The sequence below is a fragment of the Rhamphochromis longiceps genome, linkage group LG5 (genome assembly GCF_057381845.1).
Source record: "Rhamphochromis longiceps isolate RC_006_pf linkage group LG5, R_longiceps_female_GT1.1, whole genome shotgun sequence".
NCBI classification, from domain to species: Eukaryota; Metazoa; Chordata; class Actinopteri; order Cichliformes; family Cichlidae; genus Rhamphochromis; species Rhamphochromis longiceps.
This window is the reverse complement of record NC_140561.1, coordinates 32,932,582-32,950,883: the sequence shown is the minus strand read 5'-3', so window position 1 is coordinate 32,950,883 and position 18,302 is coordinate 32,932,582. Positions and strand designations below refer to the sequence as shown.

Here is an 18,302-nt window from a genome sequence, read left to right as displayed (position 1 = left end):
ATATTTTGGTATCGAGTGTTGTAATTTAAACTCCATACCATGTATTATTTAGCAAGTTTCAAAATAAATATAAATATGTAATATAAGATTAACAGCATGCAACACTAAAGTGATAAACACAGGAGTGAATCAGTAATTCTGACAAAGGCTGTTCTCAAGAGTACTTGAGATTACATTTAAACATATTATGATATGTATTAACACATCATATAGATGTATCTGTATTAGGAAAGCCATGGGCTCTTTTTCAGTACCACTTTTCACATGATGGAACTGTATTAGTACTGCACACAGCCTGAAAATTGTGCCCATTGTCCTTTTTTTACGAAAGTTATCGATATTCAATTTATTTATGATTAAATTTTCAGATTTCCTGTGGACTGCTTTGTTGTTGGTCTCCCTGGAAACGCCCCTGATTGCTGCAGAAGTATGAATATTGAACACTGTAATGGTGCCACTGTGCTCTGTTCTCGAAGAAGCAACTCCAGGGTTGCCCGGCAGGCGGAGCTCTCGGTCCATTTACTCCCATGGCAGCAGCAGGGCATCGTTATTTCTAAGGGTTTTTTTTTCTCCCCCCCTTCGTGGGATACAGACCGCTATTCTCAGATCCTGGAGCCTCAATCGAACAAGTGTGGCCCTCAGATAAGCACCGTGGAAGCAGCGACCAGGACACGCGCTTCAAGAGGGAGGACTGAGTGGACTGCAAGAACATTTTGATGTCATTTTTGCCCACGGAATCCAACTGCAGTAAGTAAAACTGCAATGAACTTTTTGGGGGGTTTTTGGTCGTGTTTTCTACACATAACAGGTTGCTTTCGGAGAAACCACGTTGTCGGAGTACAAGCAGCGATGTGGGTGTTCTGCTCGTTTCCCCCTCCTTTATTTAATCGTGTTTTCCCTCTCTCCATCTGCTGTGGCATTGCTGCCAGTTAATGCTTGCTGTAAAGCCGTGTAAAATGATTTGCGCTGGATTATAAAAAATGTTTTTGGTCATCTGTTGCAGAGACACTGGCTCCGTATTCTATCATTTTCACTGAGATTAGGTACTTCATTTATGAATAAAGGATTTGATGTAGCAAAATCCTTAAAGCCCCGAAAGTTACATATTGTAAAAGTTCATGTTGTGGATGTCTGAGTATTTCAAGTATAGAGATTGCAATCAAATGCTTTCCACCACATTTGTGTGTAGTGTAGCGGAAGTGTTAGTTATTCTGTGTGCATAGAAGTGGTTGCATGAGGCAGCTTGGTGTCAGACGCAAAACAAGTTGGATTTTAAAATTGACAGAAACAGAGAAGGCAGCACAATCTCTGCTGTCTGAAAACCTGCCACCACATCGATCCCCTTATTTTGATGTAATATTTTGAAGGTAATAGCTTCTATCTGTCAGCCGTTCCACTCTGAGCAGAATTAAAAACCTAATCCATGCTTTGGTGCTGCTGCCTGCTGGAATTACACATTTAAGTGCCCCCGTGACCTGCCTCAAGCTTCAATAGGAGCTTGGGAAGGCTGAGAGGAGCGAAGCTGTTTGGTGCTGGGACACCTCGCTCTAGCTGACACCGGTCCGGACACACTGGAGCATCTGAATGTCTGGTGACACCATGACTGAAACGGAAGCCAATGCGATACTGACCACTGCGCTGACAGGAATCCTGCTGGTGGCAGTTATGGCACTGCTCTGCTACTTTACCTGCAGACTGGCTGGTTCAGTGCCACTGGGTGGACCTGGCAGATTTTAAGGCTGTTAATGACCACTGACCTGCAGCATCTGGGAAATGCTACATTATTATATCCATGACTTCTTGCCCGGTTGGTGTTGACATTTCTTTTTAGTTAACCTGGTATGTTCAGACTTACTTCTTATTCGGAGCCTGGGACAGATTCAATTTTAAGCTTGTTTTTGGAGGTGATGAAATAATTGTAACTGAAGTAATTAGCCTCAGGTAAAGATTTTTCTGTCAAGAAATATTAATGTTGAGGTTTTCATTCAAGGGTGGACATGTGCAGTCAATCATTTGATGTTAATCGGCTTTGTCATGGCTCTTAAACCTCTCAGTGCCATTGAGTGCAATCCCATTAAAATGACCTTGACTATAAGCGCAGAGAAGAAAGAAGAGGGTGTGTATAATTATAGTTGAAAGCCTGACTGGCCAGGACCCATAAGGGCCCCTGTTGTGACTACTTACATTCACAGCGAGGCCTGAAGCTTAACTTCTCCAAGCTCTTCTTTTGTTTTGCCTACAAAGTGTTCAGCGACTGAAAGCTCCACTTTTGAGCAAGTCATATCAATAATGCAAAGACATATCATTTAAGTGGCTTAGATGAAATGAACACAGATGGTTGTATTCCTCTTGTGTCACCCCCACCCCCTCGCAGCCTCCTTTTTGCCTGTTTCTTTATTTGGGGAAACTTCTGTGACAGAAAGGACTTTTATCTCAACACTTTCTTGCTATAGAAGGGTGACCAAATGTTGAAAAGACTTGGCTTCATATCAGCTTGTCTTTATTGTAAAGATCAAGTAAAATAAGCAAATTCTGAGGTTCGGTTGAAAACTTAAAATGAGATTTTTTTCTCTTGCTTAATGTCTGTATTCATTGCCTATAACTCCAGTCTCCACATAACACTGAAGAAAGACAAGTGTAGCTTGCAATTAACAACTGCACTTGGTCACATTATCATGGAGTAAATAAATATTAAACCAGTATGTCAGAGTCAGTGTATGATGAAATGACGCATGCAAAATTACTAGTTTGTGCCCTTGTTCTCTTGTAGCTGTGAGACGACTGCGGCCAGGCCTCTCCAGCTTCTCAAAGTGGCATGTGGTGACTGTCTAGAGTAACGTGTCACCCGCACACACTCGACAACAGGAAGATGACAGCCCTGCTAATCATTTGCTTTTGTCTGATTTTGGGGAGCTTGGGGAACCCACAATTCCCGGGTAAGTCACTGTGTTTGTAGTCAGCTGCTAAAAAAACCCAACAAATAGAACAACAGAAACAGTCTAATGGTTTATAGTTTGACAGTAGGTGTCCAACACACACTAGGAAGGTTGAAAATCCTAAAAAGAAGCTTTTATATCAAGCTGTGTTTGGTTTAGCGTTGCCACAAAAAACAAGTAATTTTCTGGCTTTAATATTGCTTGAAAGTGTTTTCATCTTAAATCCGATGATTATTGTTTTAAATAATGGATTGATAAGTAGATAAAGATATTTGGTTGACTACCTTGAAAGAATAAAGAAATCTCCAAATATTTAAGCTGGAGAAGCTGGAACCAATGCACCTTTGGCATTTTGTACAGTGTCAATGCAAAATCTCAGCAGACCTGCATCTGGTGATTCCTAGGACTATCCAAATATAACCTGATTTGTTTATTGCAATACACAGAGCAAGAGAAAGATCCCAAGTTTTGGAACGCATGGGCTCAGCGAACTTTGAAGAATGCTTTGACGCTGCAAGAGCTCAATAAAAACAAAGCAAAGAATCTCATCCTCTTCCTTGGAGATGGTAAGCGACACGTCATTACAGATTTGTGGCAAGATGTTAATAAAGTTACATCAGTGCCTGCAGATGAAAGGTGAAATGCAACTGCGGCTACCAAAGCATTAGCTCTTCAATAGGCTCATCACCAAAGACTTGTGGTCAGCGCAGAGCCTTGACACTTTGATAGGGTAAAAGTAATTCCATGTTGTAATTAGACTTGAACGATATTACAGAGGATTCAGTTGATCAGTAGAAGATGACTGAGATTTTTAAAATTTTTTCCAATGAGTGAGGTGAATGAATGGGAGCAAACAAAGCAAGCGTGCTGCCACTGGATCACTGGGGTTCTGTTTGTGCTGGATTCCTCGCTGGTTGAACAAAAACTTTTATCCTCCATGGGGGCATGTGCTTTCAGCCTCTCTGTTTGCTCTATGCGCACACCATGACATTCTTGCATGCGGCTGCATTCACAGTTATGTTTGCCGTTTTATAGATTAACAGAAAAATTAATAAAATGAAAAAAAAAGTGTGTGCAATTGTTTAACTATTTAATGTTTCCCAAGAATTGAGATTAATGATTACTCTTTACCAGGAATATTACAGGATTCTGTTAAGTAACAACACTCAGCACCAAAGTCAGCTGTTTCCTCTGTGGACCTCTAAGCTAAGCTACATGCAGGGCAACCTTTGACATGAATCTGACTAATAGAACCAGACCTAAGGCTAAAGCATAATAATTAGTTTTGCTCTCTATGTACAAAACTATAAATGTGAGTTTTATGACAATGGTCTCATATGTTGGAGTGTTTGAAATGATCAATTAAGTGTTTTGAGTTCAGTTTTCTAACTGAAAATGTAAAAGATTCATCAAAATGCATTAGGAGTTATTCATGGAATTCAACACTGGCATGCTATTTAGTATGTGAAACAGCATAAGAAACTTGTTAATGTGTTAAAACTTAGTATGCACCCAACAGCTTGCTTTGTGCTTACTATTCCCAAGGGAATATTAAGACTTGCATGTACTGGACTGTGCTGAAATTAGTGTCTCAAAAGGCACTGCAGTGCTGAGCATGTTTAAGTACATGGTGCCACTGCGCAACTCTCTCGATTTGATGTGAATGCATAAAGAAATGTGTCTGGAAAGGTGTTTAATGTCTATTTGCACAAAGCTACGCTGGACCATATAATGAGTATGTAGGGCACATTATTATTTCTCTCTATTGTAACTACAAAAGACTCCTTCATCTCTGTGACCTAAAAAGTATCTGCTGCAAGTGTAGTTGTTTTCTTTTCCCTTCTTTTTCTTTTGGTATCTGCTTTTGAAGTAATATGAATCCAGAAGAAATGTTTTGCCTATCAGCAGTCATTTTGTTCTAGGATGTCAACTTCAACAAAAAAATGTCCATGTGCAGCAAATGAAGTACAATGAACTCTTTAATCTTTGATTTTCACAGGGTTTTCCTTTCTGTCCCTGCTGTGTCAAAATCTGTCATAAAACTCAGTGCTTTTTGCGGTTTAGGGATGGGTATTCCCACGGTGACAGCTGCTCGCATACTGAAGGGTCAGCTGAATGGACAGAGCGGAGAAGAGACGCAGTTGGAAATGGACAAGTTCCCTTTTGTATCTTTATCCAAGGTCTGACTAAAGTGCACTATGACACAATGTATTGATCGTGCTTTGGCTATTAATGGCTTCCAGAAAAGGCCTGTGACCGGAAACAAGGCTGTTTAGTGTTTATCATACTGGATGTGTGTAAGTTATAGATAAAAATAAAAAAAAATACAAAAATAGGTTGATTATTTATATCTCATTGACTCATCAACAACAATTCACTAAACTATTCATTTTAGATTCTAGAAAATGTAAAAGGATGTATTTCTTTTAGTATTCAATTCAAAAATACCTTTATTATGCTAACATGATAAAAGTTGCTCTTCTAGTGCTCTGTGTTTGTGAAATGCATGCTTGAAAAAAATCAGATAAGAACGAAATGGCAATGACTGCAATGATTCTTAAAAAAATATTTTTCTTACAGTAACATTCTCTAAACTTCAAGTGTCCATGAAGGGTCATTTATGACCCTGAATAACATTTAATGAGCCGTTATGATCATTTTAATTACCAAGTTATTTCCTACTTTATATTTTACATAATGTTTTGACAATATTGTCTTTGATATTTTTCATTTTCCAGCTCTAAGCATTACATTGGAAACCATAATTATTTATCTTATAACATTTTAGAATCTTTTTCACAGATAAAGAAAGAGTATTGATGTGATGAATGTGATGAATATAATGAGAAGCCTTCAAAATTACATTAAAATATAACCAATAGAATCATTTGTCACCCCAATAAAGTAGCTAAAATAGTTTGGTTGCTTGAGGGTTAAAAGTGTAAAAGTCTTGAGAACCACACCACAATTACTATATGTTTTCTTTCCTGTGAGCCAAGATTTCTTGTCATTTTTAAAGTGGTCATTAGAGATCTTTCTCCTGGCTTTCTCAAGAAAGATGTTTTTGCTTTGGCTACTTTTCCACATATTTACAGTCCAGTCCTTGCACTTGACCGTGGCAGAAAAAACGGCATCTAGCTCAAGAAATGTGCCTACAAATGACTATTTAACGAAAAACAACTTAAAATGGTATCTTTAAACATTTTAGTACTGGCAGGCTAGCACAAAAGCACATGATTTGTTTACATTTCTATAGTTGAATCTATGAAAAATACCAAAGAACAACAAGATGATTACCAAAGAGCTGTTAACTGCAAGAAATTTGAGGAATCTGAAGTGAAGGAGAGTGGGAGACCTAAAACAATATTTATAGCAAATGAACAGGATGTATGATTAAAAAGTCTTGTTCTTAAGAAATGGAACAAAAATCCAGCATAGACTTGACACATATCCTGACAGATACAGTGGGCCTTTCCATCTGTACTGTTCACTGAAGCTATAAATTATCTCAACGGGATGTAGCTGTCAAGAAGCCATTCTTAAGGAGGGAAAAGGCTGGGGGGAAAAGGCTAAGGTATGCCAGATTACAGAAGAGCTGGACTGATAATCAGTGGCAGCAGGTCTGATGGCGTGAAGAATCAATCATTTGGTTCAAATAGTCTTCAGTATTTACAGAGAGGGGTGCAATAGTGAGTGTCTACAGCTACTTGTAAAGTTTGGTGGAGGCTCTGTCGTGGTTCTGGGCTGCATTACAGCTTGGGGATCTTGCTAAAATTGAAAGAATTGTGAGAGCAGAAAAGTACAATCAGATTTTGATGCACCGTGCAACACTATTTTTTAGCATGACAATGATACCATTAATACTGACAGTGCAGTAAAACCATAACAGTGGAACATTATCAGTCATGGATTGGCCACCTCAGAGCCCGGACCTCAACATTATTGAATCAGTGTGGGATCATCTTAACGGGGAACGGAAAAAAAAAGTCAACATCAAAAGAAGAGCTTTAAATGTCCGTCAAGAAGCCTGGAGAGCTATTCCTGAAGATTACTTAAAAAAATTACAAGACAGCAGCCCAAGACAAGACACCTTCAAGCTCATTAGAATTGTAGACACTCTGGTTTACTTTTATTTGGTTTGTTTTTTTTAATAGAGCTGTCAGTGCTCATAGTTAATGCTCAAGTTTAAACAAGTCAGATCATATTAACACAAACTATCCTGCACTGTGTCCCTGCAGACCTACAACACCAATGCACAGGTGCCAGACAGTGCTGGCACAGCCACAGCTTACCTATGCGGGGTTAAGGCCAATGAGGGCACACTGGGTGTGAGTGCAGCCGCTGTCCGCTCCCAGTGTAACACCACACAGGGCAATGAGGTCACCTCGATCCTTAAATGGGCAAAGGACGCAGGTAGAGTGACAACAAACTTTTCAAAAATGCAGATCTTGTTACTAAGTTCATCCAGCCGTGTTAAGCACAAGGGTCAGTGGGGATTGTGTTAGGCTCGCATGTGTATTTTTTGGGGGATGATTGAAAACCATGGAGCACCACAAGGCTAACATAAAGACACAGGCAAACATTGATTCTGATATCCACAGCCAGCGTAGAATCACCAATTAACCTAACATGCATGTCTGTGGACTAGAAAGTAAATATGCAGTTTTTTCTCCTCCCTTAATAAGTGGTTTCACCTGCTTAATAAGATAAATATTGATCAGCCTAGAGAAGCATGTCTAAAGTCTCATCAGTGACTACCTTCACCAGGTATCCTAACAACAAAGCTCAGAGTTTATATGAGTATTAACTTTTGCACTTTATACACTCAACACTCACACTAGCAAACAAACAAAAAAATGCACCACGGAAGAGGAGCCAGGTGTGTGGTGTGAATGAGTGCTACAGTATGGTGGGGATAAGTTTAAAGCTCTTACTCAGTCTATGGTGTATGCTTAGGTTGGCTGGTCTGCTTGGTCATGTCATAGACTCAGCCACTAGTAAAGTCTTATTTATAATGCTGTTCTTGACTTAATCCCATTTTACTTACTGACTTATGTTCATCAGCAAAGTGTGGGAAGTTACTGTCCTGTAGGTCTCAGGGTTCATTATTTCTGTCTGTGAACAATAGTTCACGCTGAACCAGTCGCAGAATCAGCTAAAACTTTATAAGCTGGTCTAATTTAATGAAGTTAAGGTGATTTTAAATGGCTTGGATGCAGTTGCTGTTCATCAGGCTGCAAATGTTTTGCCTTAATATTATTACCTTTGTTTGCATTACAATATATACTTGTTCTGTATTGACATTGATTTCTGTGTTTTACTTTAATCACCTATACTTTACTGGTTTATGGATGGTTCACAGGTCACAGACAATAAGAGAGCCAATCATTCCTCTGGGAACATGACATGCAGTATTTGACACCCTGTTTCCAGTAGATCTCCATGACTTTTTATACCATAATTAATAATTAAGGTGTAAATTGTGCAATTTGTTTACCACTGATTTCCCCGCTCCCCATACAGTGGCATCCAATTTTTACCAATGCAGATACAAAACAACTGACCCATGAATTTATTCCACTGCTGCACTGAAAGGACTCACCGAACACATAGATGGAAACGTATCCTTAAAAGGTTTTTTACATATCTGAGGGGTTTCTCAATATTCATGTTTGTTTACAGGAAAGTCAGTGGGCATAGTGACAACAACACGTGTCAACCATGCGACTCCTAGTGCTGCGTACGCACACTGTGTGGACAGAGACTGGTACTCTGACAATGAGATGCCAGTAGAAGCACTGCAAGCTGGCTGCAAGGATATCGCCAGACAACTGTTTGAAAACATTCCCAACATTGATGTAAGTGAAAAGTAGAGATTCAGATTAAACCTGAAGATTAATTGATCGACTATCTGTGGACGTTATTAGCAGCTCCAGAATCCAGACTGTGGTTTGTTGGTTTATCACTTCATTCCACTCTGAAATTCATTTTTTCTAACAACTGAATGATTGTCATGAAACATATTACAGACATTCACTGTCCAGAGATAACTAAGTCTAGTGAAGGTCACATTTATTGCTTATAGCTGAATATCCTTATACACTTTTGATTTGATTGCCATAAACTAGTGCAGACATCATTGATCCTCTAATATCACTGATGTTTGCACTGTTCTATGATATTTCAAAAATATTCTTTATCTGTATTTACTGTGACCAAAGAGCTGCAACACAAATGACATGCACACCAAATGAAGGAACTGAGCCTAAAACTGATAGAAATAACACTTATTATTTGAAGAAATGCCTATGAAGTGCCAGTGAGGTTACACGATGGTGGTTGAGTCGCATCTCTGTCAAAGTTTTGCAATATTTATACGATCTGCACGAATAAAAACTAAGCGTCTTTTGTGACATTCCCGGATAAAATGGAAACATGTGCTACAGCTGCAGACTGTCAGTTGCACTTTCATGTGCTACCTCATGTGAAAAGCAAAATACTAAGTGGCGAAATACTTTTGTTATTGCTGGAAATACACTGTTTGTCAATGAGCAAGTACACAAATGTACACATCTACACGAAGATATTTAAAACTTTTGGAACTTGTTTAGCGTAATCTCGTACTAGTGCTTGACATGCTTGCAAAAGACATTCTTAATCTCGCACATTTCCCTTCCTGGTTAAATAAAGTTCTGTGTTTTGAAGATTCAGATTTGCATGGATGTTAGCAATGAGCTAGAAATGTGCTTTAATATTCTCATAGAGCTTCCTCCCCTGTTTGCTGCTTAATTTGAAGTTCTGGTCAGGCAAAGGAAGTTACAAATTGATGGCATCGTTGAACATTAGCACTGTGTTTACGAGCCAACAGTAAATGTTTGATATGATGGTTTCTTACACAGGACATGTTTTTATTTGGTCCCCAAAAAAACTGTGATTACGATTATCTATGTTTTTTTTTAAATCAGGTGATTATGGGTGGAGGAAGGAAGTATATGTTTCCCAAAAACATGTCGGATGTAGAGTATCCTAATATTTTGAAGCACAGTGGCACACGGAAAGATGGAAGAAACCTGGTGCAGGAGTGGGTTGACAGAATGAAGGACAAAGTAATTTTTCCTCTTTTGTTTCTCTTTGCTCTTCTTGTTTTCTCATTTCCTCTTTATCTACCTAATTGCATTTTCATATTCTGAAATTCAAAGTGACTCCATTTGTACCACCAAAACTGTTCTGTACCTTTTTTTTCTTTTTTTTGTTGCAGAAAAATCATTATGTATGGAACAAGACGCAGCTCTTATCCCTAAACCCCAACAATGTGGATTACTTACTGGGTGAGTCTCAGTCTCATTATGACAGTTTCATTGAAGTTTTAATAAAGAGCCATATGCGTTTGCTTTTACTGCAGGCTTATTTTCTGTGTGTAATACCTTGTTACACATTGAGCTGTGCCCTCTGGTATTCCAGGTCTCTTTGAACCTGGGGATATGATGTATGACTTGGAGAGGAACACTGAGAGTGATCCTTCACTGACAGAGATGGTGGATGTGGCTATCAAGATCCTAAAAAAGAACCCCAGTGGATTTTACCTGCTTGTAGAGGGTGAGTTTGAAGCCTCTGTTATGGTACAATTACACAGTTGTTATTTTTTTTGTTCTTGTGCTGATTTCACCAAGACTTAGCAGACTTCTGTATGTAGCTAAGATCTCCCATTCACTCCCCTTTAACTATAAAAGGGAGTGCTTTTATAGTTTAAAGCACTCCCTTTTATAGTTAAAGGGGAGCATTTATATAAGAATTTTCTTTAAGTAGAGTGTTTATTGAGCCTTCTGAATCCCAAAAAGTTGAGTCTGTTCATCTGGACCTAGTTTTTTCAGTGGGAGAAACGTTTTGTCACTCATCCAAGTGACTGCTTTAGTCTCAGCTGACTGCAGGTTTCCCCAACCTTACAAACAGCACATTTGCACAATGGCTGAACCTAGCCCACTGAATGAACAATGGGCTGTGAGGTCAGTTCCTTGATCATTAATATGCAAATTGTCATGACCATTGATCAATAACCACTGATCAATGGCCATGAGTACCATTCACAGAGAGTTGGGGAATGGCTGCAATCACAGCAATGTAAGATGGTGAAAGATGTACCCTTAGGCCCCCTCCTCGATTCAGAGATGGTCTTTCCCTTTTCACGTAAATGGCCTCCTTGACTCCGCCCTCAAACCAGCGTTCCTCCCTGTCCAGGATGTGTACATCCTCATCACTCAAAGAGTATCCACTGGCCCGTAGGTGTAAATAGACTGCGGAGTCCTGACCTGACGAGTTGGCTCTTCTGTGTTGCATCATCCGCTTCGCCAGAGGTTGTTTGGTTTCCCTGATGTATAAATCCGGGCAATCCTCCTGGCACTTACCAGCGTACAATACATTACTCTGTTTGTGTCTGGGGACCCGATCCTTGGGGTGGACCGATTTTCAGCGCAGCATTTTTTGGGGGGTTTAAAAGCCACAGAAAAGCAGCGTTTAGAAAAAATGCATCTCAACTCTTTCGGTACTCCTGACACGTACGGGATCACTACGGGTTTTTGCTTAGGCAGCAGTTGTCTTTCTCTCCTGGATCGGCTGGAGCTTTCTTAGGATCCTTCCCAGCTTTGACAAATGTCCAGCTGGGATAACCACATTTACTCAGGGCCTTCTGAATCAGTACTTAAACTGAGTATTTTTAACACAAGTATTTGCACTACTTAAGTGAAGAATGTGTATACTTTCGTCACCTCTGGTTAGCTTGCATTAAGAGAGGTTTTTGTTAGATACCAGACCATCTGAAATGGCTTCCTCCACATCTTTATAGAGATAGCAATACTGGGGAGCGATTTGACATTTTTAGCCAGTTTTTTCAACTTTATGGAGCAACAGGCCAAGTTTACAAAACAGAGAAAATAAGCAGGGCTTCAAAGTCTCTCCCAAGATGCCCTTTGTCATTCCTAAAGCAGCTGCATTGGCATTTTTTGGGACAAACAAATCTGGCTCAATTACATGTTATACAAACCACTCTGAGGTCATGTTAGCCTAACTGTAAATATTTACACCAGGAGGACGTATTGACCACGGACACCATGAAGGCAAGGCCAAGCAGGCTCTTCATGAAGCTGTGGAAATGGACCGGGCTATTGGCCGGGCAGGTCTTTTGACCAGCGACCATGAAACGCTGACCATAGTTACTGCTGACCATTCTCACGTATTCAGCTTTGGAGGCTACACACCCAGAGGAAATACAATATTTGGTATGTAATGACAAGCATACGTTAGATACTGTACAGCTGAAGTGGAGAACTTGCAGTTCTTTACATTACGTCTGGTTCTTCCACAGGTCTGGCTCCCATGCTGAGTGATGTTGATCAGAAGCCCTTCACCTCAATTTTGTATGGAAACGGACCAGGTTACAAAGTTATCAATGGCGCGAGGGAGAACGTCTCTGCTGTTGACTATAGTAAGTAAAAACGTTTTATTCACATTGCTTCAGAATAATGATAAGATAGCGCTTGTTATTTGGGCAGTGGTCAAAGGCAGAGACCGTGGTGGTTCAATACCCGGCTGCTTAAACTGACTTGCAGTTCTACCTGGTGATGAAGAGACCCCAAGATATAGTTGGGCTTACCTCAGTGCTTGTGGAACTAGTCTACTGGAGGATGGCTAGACTTTATTCCACTGTAGAATCACCCACGGTGTGAGGCACTGAGCAGGGTGGGTGTACTTGGAGCGTGTGTGGTGTGCTTTTCCCTGGTAACCAAAATAGGGGTGTTTAATTAGGGTTTCAGGTTTGTTAACACTTAGACATTAAGCATATGCTCAGAGAACCTGAGCTTCTTGGTGTCCTTGCAGGACACTGAAACATGGAGGGATATCACTGGGAGTTAGTCCCTATCATCCCCTTGCGAGTTAAAAATAATAATGACTGCCTGCATCTTTTGTCTCTGTCTCTTCCTTTCAGAGGGAAACAACTACCAGGCCCAGGCAGCCGTACCGCTGAACGCGGAGACTCATGGAGGAGAGGATGTGGCTGTGTTTGCGAAAGGTCCCTTGGCTCACCTCCTACATGGGGTCCACGAACAAAACTACATCCCCCATGTAATGGCATATGCAGCCTGTATCGGGGAGTACAGGGAGCACTGTATGTCACCCAGCGGGTCAGCTGGATTACGGCCAGCCTTCTCCATTGTTGCAGTCATTCTCTCAGCTGCGCGACTTTTGTGCTGACCTTTCCCAGACACCCAACGCTGTTAATGCACTCACTTTAACCACTCATTTTAAGATTTTAATTTGATTATGTTGCTTTATTATTTTTTAATTTGTCTCTCCACTATTTTAAATATGGGACCACCTTTCGACATGTTTATTTTTACGATGATTAACTGACAAAAGTGTAGCGGATAACTAAACAAAACAATCAACCCACTGTGATGCATTGATTTTTTTTAATGGGTGCTGTGGCAGAGATCATTGTTAATTGTGAGATTTCAATTGTGATTTTTCTATTAACTAAGGATTTTCAGACTCGTTCGTCGTCCTTTTTTAATGCAGCCCGTCTCTGTTTAAATAGACCGAATTTGCAAATGTCTGAATTTGTTTCATATTTTAAATGTGCATTTAACAGTCTACCTCACAAGCTTTCAAAGATATGTTCACAATTTGAAGAATTATTATAATTTGTTTTTGTTTTTTTGCCAAAAGAGGCAAATGAATGTATAATTGACGATACATTAAGATCATTTTTTGTCATGCATGTTTTTTTTGCATAATTTCAAAAAAAAAGAAAAAAAAGAAAAGTAAAAGAAATATACCACCGATGGTTCTGTCCAAATACAAGTTTTTAAATCTCAAATTCAATGAATGAAATGTGTCTGTTTTTCTGTTAATCTTGTTAACAGTTTTGGTGGGACAAACATGATTAAGTTTTCTCCTTTTGCCCCCATTCTCTGCCCTTCAGTTATATTTTTCCTCCAAATTTTCATTACAGCGCTCTTTTCACTGACCGCTTCAAGCATTTCAGCAGAACAATACTAAAGTCAGATTTATTTACATGTAACCATTTTTACAAAACAAAAAATGAAAAGCAGGCAACAGTGATATATGAGAAAAATTATATGTTTTAGGATGAAAAGGGACAAATTTTCACAAAATGTAATATATCAACACAAAGTAAAAACATTAAAAAATTTCAAACATTTTGTCTCACATCTGTCCAAAAACCCTCTCGGCCAGCATCCCTTTTAGGTCATGTCATGCATGTGTGTTGTACTTTTCCATCTGCTTTGTTATAGCTTGTGTGGAATGTGGGTGTATTGAAACCATTAATTTCTTGGCATCATGTGGTCACTGGGAAAACAGGGGAATCATGTTGACTGAAGCATGAAAAAGGAGGTTTAGTCTAAGCAGGCATGAAATGAAGTCCTCATGTTGTTAGCAGTACTTTCTTAATATCAGGACTGAAAATGGCTCATTTAGGCCCTCAGGAAACATGTCATGATATCAAGTTAACTTTCTCTACTGGTTTATCTTCTTTTCCTCTTCCCAGCTACACATCATTCTGCCATCCCACTTTATCGTTTCTGTTCTCCATTTAGAGAGAGATAGCGTCAGACTGTATATTATGAATATCAAAAAGCCCCGAGTATGCAACTTAACTCACTGATTTTGATGAAATGGTTTTTCAAATACAAAGCACTTGGGTGTGTCTCGTGCATTTGATTCCAGTTGTCTTCTCAGATTTTTTCCATTCAGTCAATGAGCAACAAAGCAAGCAGTGAAAGAAAGTAGTCAGTGTCATGCCTCAGCTTGAATTTTCATGGAAATGCTCGGATCTTAATAGATGTGCAGTTTTCTCAGGCAAGTCATCACCTCTGCTGAGTTCATATTACAACACCACGTTTAAATTCATAAAACTTTCAGTTACACCGTAATTTTCAGTGTCATGCCTCTTCTCATGGGGCCTCTCCCTTTGGCACAACCAATAAGTGTCTACTTTTAGTATATGTCAGTTTACATTTGCCTGACCAAAGGTTTTTTATATAGTGTGTAGACATGGTTAAGATGCCCTGCTGAAGCTGAAACGGAGCATCAAAATGGGGAAGAACGATGATTTAAGTGACTTTGAATGTAGCACGGTTGTTGGTGCCAGATGGGCTGGTCTGAGTATTTCAGAAACTGCTTACCTCCTGGGATATTCCCCCTCAACCGCCTCTAGGGTTTACAAAGAAAAAGGGAAAATATCCAGTGAGTGGCAGTTCTTTGGGAGAAAATGCCTTGCTGACGCCAAAGGTCTGAATGGTGTGACTGCTATGAGCTGACGGGAAGCCAACAGTAAGTCAAATAACCACTCACTGCAATCAAGGTGTGCTAAAGACCATGTACTAAAGATGCCACTCCTGACAGCTAAGAACAGGAAACCAAGGCTACAATTCACATGCACTCAACAAAATTGGAAGATTTAAAAAAACGTTGTAAATGAACTGGTTCTTAAATAGTGCTTTATACAACTTGCTTAATTCACCCATCTACACAGGCACTTTTTTCTATGGTTTTTCCATATAAATGCGTTCTATCTAACATTTACACACATTCCTGCTCTCACGGATGGATCAGTGAGCAACTTGGGGATAGTATCTTGCCCAGGGATATTTGACATGCAGACCAGGGATCGAACCACTAGCCTTCTGATTAGTAGATGACCTGCTCTGTCTGGTCTGATGAGTCTCAAGTTCTGCTGCAACATTCAAATGGTATGGTCAGAATCTGGGGTAAACGACAAGAAAGCATGGGCCCACCATGCTTTGTTTCAAGAGTCCAAGTGGATGGTGATGGTGTAGTGGCGGAGGGGTTATTTTCTTGGCACACTTTGGTTTGTCTAAATACCAACTGGGCATAATTTAAAGGCCGTAGCCTGTCTGAATTTTGTTGCTGATAACAGTGTTGCTAATGGCTACTTCTAGCAGGATAATGCACCATGTCACAAAGCTCTAATCATCTCAACCTGAAGACAGTGAGTTCATTGTACTCAGTCCAGTAGAGCACTTTTGTACAGTGGTGAAACAGGAGATTTGCACCATGGATGTTCAGCTGACAAATCTTCATCAACTGTATCAGTATGGACCAAAATCATGAAGCAATGTTTTCAGCACCCTTTGGGAATCTTTAGCACAAAAAATTTAATCAGTTCTGTGAGCAAAAAGGGGCTCCAACACCTTACTAGCAAGATGTACCTAAAGTAATCGTCTATAAGTGACATTCCTCAGCAATGTTGGTCAAGTTACTTGAAAAAAGTAATCAGTAACTAATTACTGATTACTTCCCCCAAAAAGTAATCCTGTTACTTTACTGATTACTTATTTTCAAAAGTAATTAATTACTTAGTTACTTAGTTACTTTTTAAAAACACGATTTACAACCTGAATAGGTGATAAAGTGATAGATCTTTCAGCCCAATTCTATTTTTTCTGCATAATCCATCATACAAAATGTAATCAAATGGAAAAGTCCCTTTTTTAAACTTGTTTTATTAGTTTTAATCTTTTAACTTTATGTATCAAGCAAAAATCTAATTATATGCAACATTCTGTGACTGGAAGAAATTTGTTTAATATTTAAACCTATTTTCTGCACATTCCAGCACATAAAATATTTTTTTGTGTGTGTTTACACTCAGTCTTTCAAATAGATGCAAGTAAAACACAGCAGAAAATAAATAAAATCAAAGACTAGCGGTCCTTTTGCTCTATGTTCACCTGTAAAGCAGGAGTGGGGTAGGCGGAGGTTTACCCTGGTGCAGGTGTGCCGCAGCGGTCAGTGGAAGAATCCGCGAGTTTCTCTGTGAATTTCCCATTATGTCATAGCGCACTCGGTGCTTGCTTGGAAGTTTAGGGGTTTTTTTCGCTGTAAAAAGACGTTTTCTTTCCACGCACAATGGACGCTAATGTTTTTGTCACTTTTTATGGACTCAAACTCAAAGTAAGGTCAGTACTTCCACGCTTTAAACGCTGCACGCTCATACTCTCTCCTGCACTCGATATATGATCCATTGTTGATCTGCACACAGTTTTTGCCACGAATGTCGCGCTCGCTTACGTCACTGTCATGAGACATTCTCACAAAAACATCACGGTTTTAGTAACGCAGTAACGCAGCGTTCCTACGGGAAAGTAACGGTAATCGAATTACCGTTTTTGCAATAGTAATCCCTTACTTTACTCGTTACTTGAAAAAAGTAATCAGATTACAGTAACGCGTTACCGCCCATCTCTGTTCCTCAGGCACCCTACACAACCTTCTACTAATCATGAAGTACCATGGACATTTTTTTCTAAAATAAATAAATAAATAAAATAAAATAAATAATAAAGGAAATAAGAACTAGATCGAATTTTAGGAATTACTATACAGCCATTCATTGGCCTGTTAAAAACACTTTATTTACTGATTGCCTGAAGTTCACCGTGAGTAAATGAGCAACTGAAACATCCAAGCAGCTGGGATCAAGAAAGCATATAGTTCTGCTCAACTAGCCAGCGTTTTCAATAAAACTGCAATTATAGCCTAATGACTGTTTGCCTCAACCGATAAGCCCACTTGTAGTTCACACCAATATCTTGTCAGGATTATACAAGGGGTGTAATGAAAAGGGAGAAATGTAACGTATCATTATGATAAGTAGAATGTATGATTGGACTGAATGGAGGATAGAGAAGACTAATAGAAAGCTTCGTTAAATGGTGCAACAAGCACCTAAACTAAAATCCCTGAGGAGAATCAGCAAAACCAATGAGCTTGAGGTGAAACCACCAGAAGTACAGAAGCCTCCCCTTGTCCTGGTTATTACTTTGGTATAGGAAGTGAAGAATGTGGTCTCCTGCAAGTACTGAAATAAAAGTGCCATCCTCTTCAATGAGGAACAGAACAAACTGTTTTTTTTCCTGTGGAGACACAATCATGGTGATTAATGGAGATCACAATGTGGGCTTCTTGACCTTTTGGCTATAAAATATGATTAATTATACCTGAAAAATTCTTTGTGAGGTGACCTCGACCTTTAACTAACACATTTGAATTAGCTTCCAGGAATCAAGTTTAATGTTTGTGCCAAATTTTAATTCCTTTAAGAAAGTTGAAAAAAAAAGGAAGCCACTACACAAAAAAGCTCCACCAGACCGCTCTCCTCAGACCCAGAATCATTCAGTTGCCTTCTCTCATTTATGTTACATCCCCTGTTGCCTTTATGGTTTCTGGTGTGAATGTTGTTACACAAGTTGTACATGTCGATGTATATAGGTTTATATTGATGTTAGAATGTTACTGTGTAACCTAAACAAAGGCTGGTTGCTGTCA

The 18,302-nt window shown here is 39.4% G+C and overlaps 1 protein-coding gene across 1 annotated transcript; it reads left to right on the top strand.

Moving 5' to 3' along the window:
- The first annotated feature begins 595 nt into the window (after positions 1-595).
- alpl (alkaline phosphatase, biomineralization associated) lies at positions 596-13,806 on the top strand. Its single transcript, XM_085407263.1, has 12 exons — positions 596-747; positions 2,771-2,936; positions 3,383-3,502; positions 5,001-5,116; positions 7,175-7,349; positions 8,619-8,794; positions 9,902-10,042; positions 10,195-10,264; positions 10,398-10,532; positions 12,017-12,208; positions 12,295-12,414; positions 12,916-13,806. The coding sequence occupies exons 2-12, from the start codon at positions 2,870-2,872 to the stop codon at positions 13,179-13,181; spliced, it is 1,578 nt and encodes a 525-aa protein (XP_085263389.1). The 5' UTR covers positions 596-747; positions 2,771-2,869; the 3' UTR covers positions 13,182-13,806.
- The last annotated feature ends 4,496 nt before the right edge of the window (positions 13,807-18,302 follow it).

Excerpts from the sequence above, each read along its gene's own strand:
- alpl (XM_085407263.1), top strand. The coding sequence starts at position 2,870 with ATGACAGCCCTGCTAATCATTTGCTTTTGTCTGATTTTGGGGAGCTTG. Across the intron at positions 3,503-5,000 it reads CATCCTCTTCCTTGGAGATG|GGATGGGTATTCCCACGGTG; the intron begins GTAAGCGACACG and ends TTTGCGGTTTAG. Across the intron at positions 7,350-8,618 it reads TAAATGGGCAAAGGACGCAG|GAAAGTCAGTGGGCATAGTG; the intron begins GTAGAGTGACAA and ends GTTTGTTTACAG.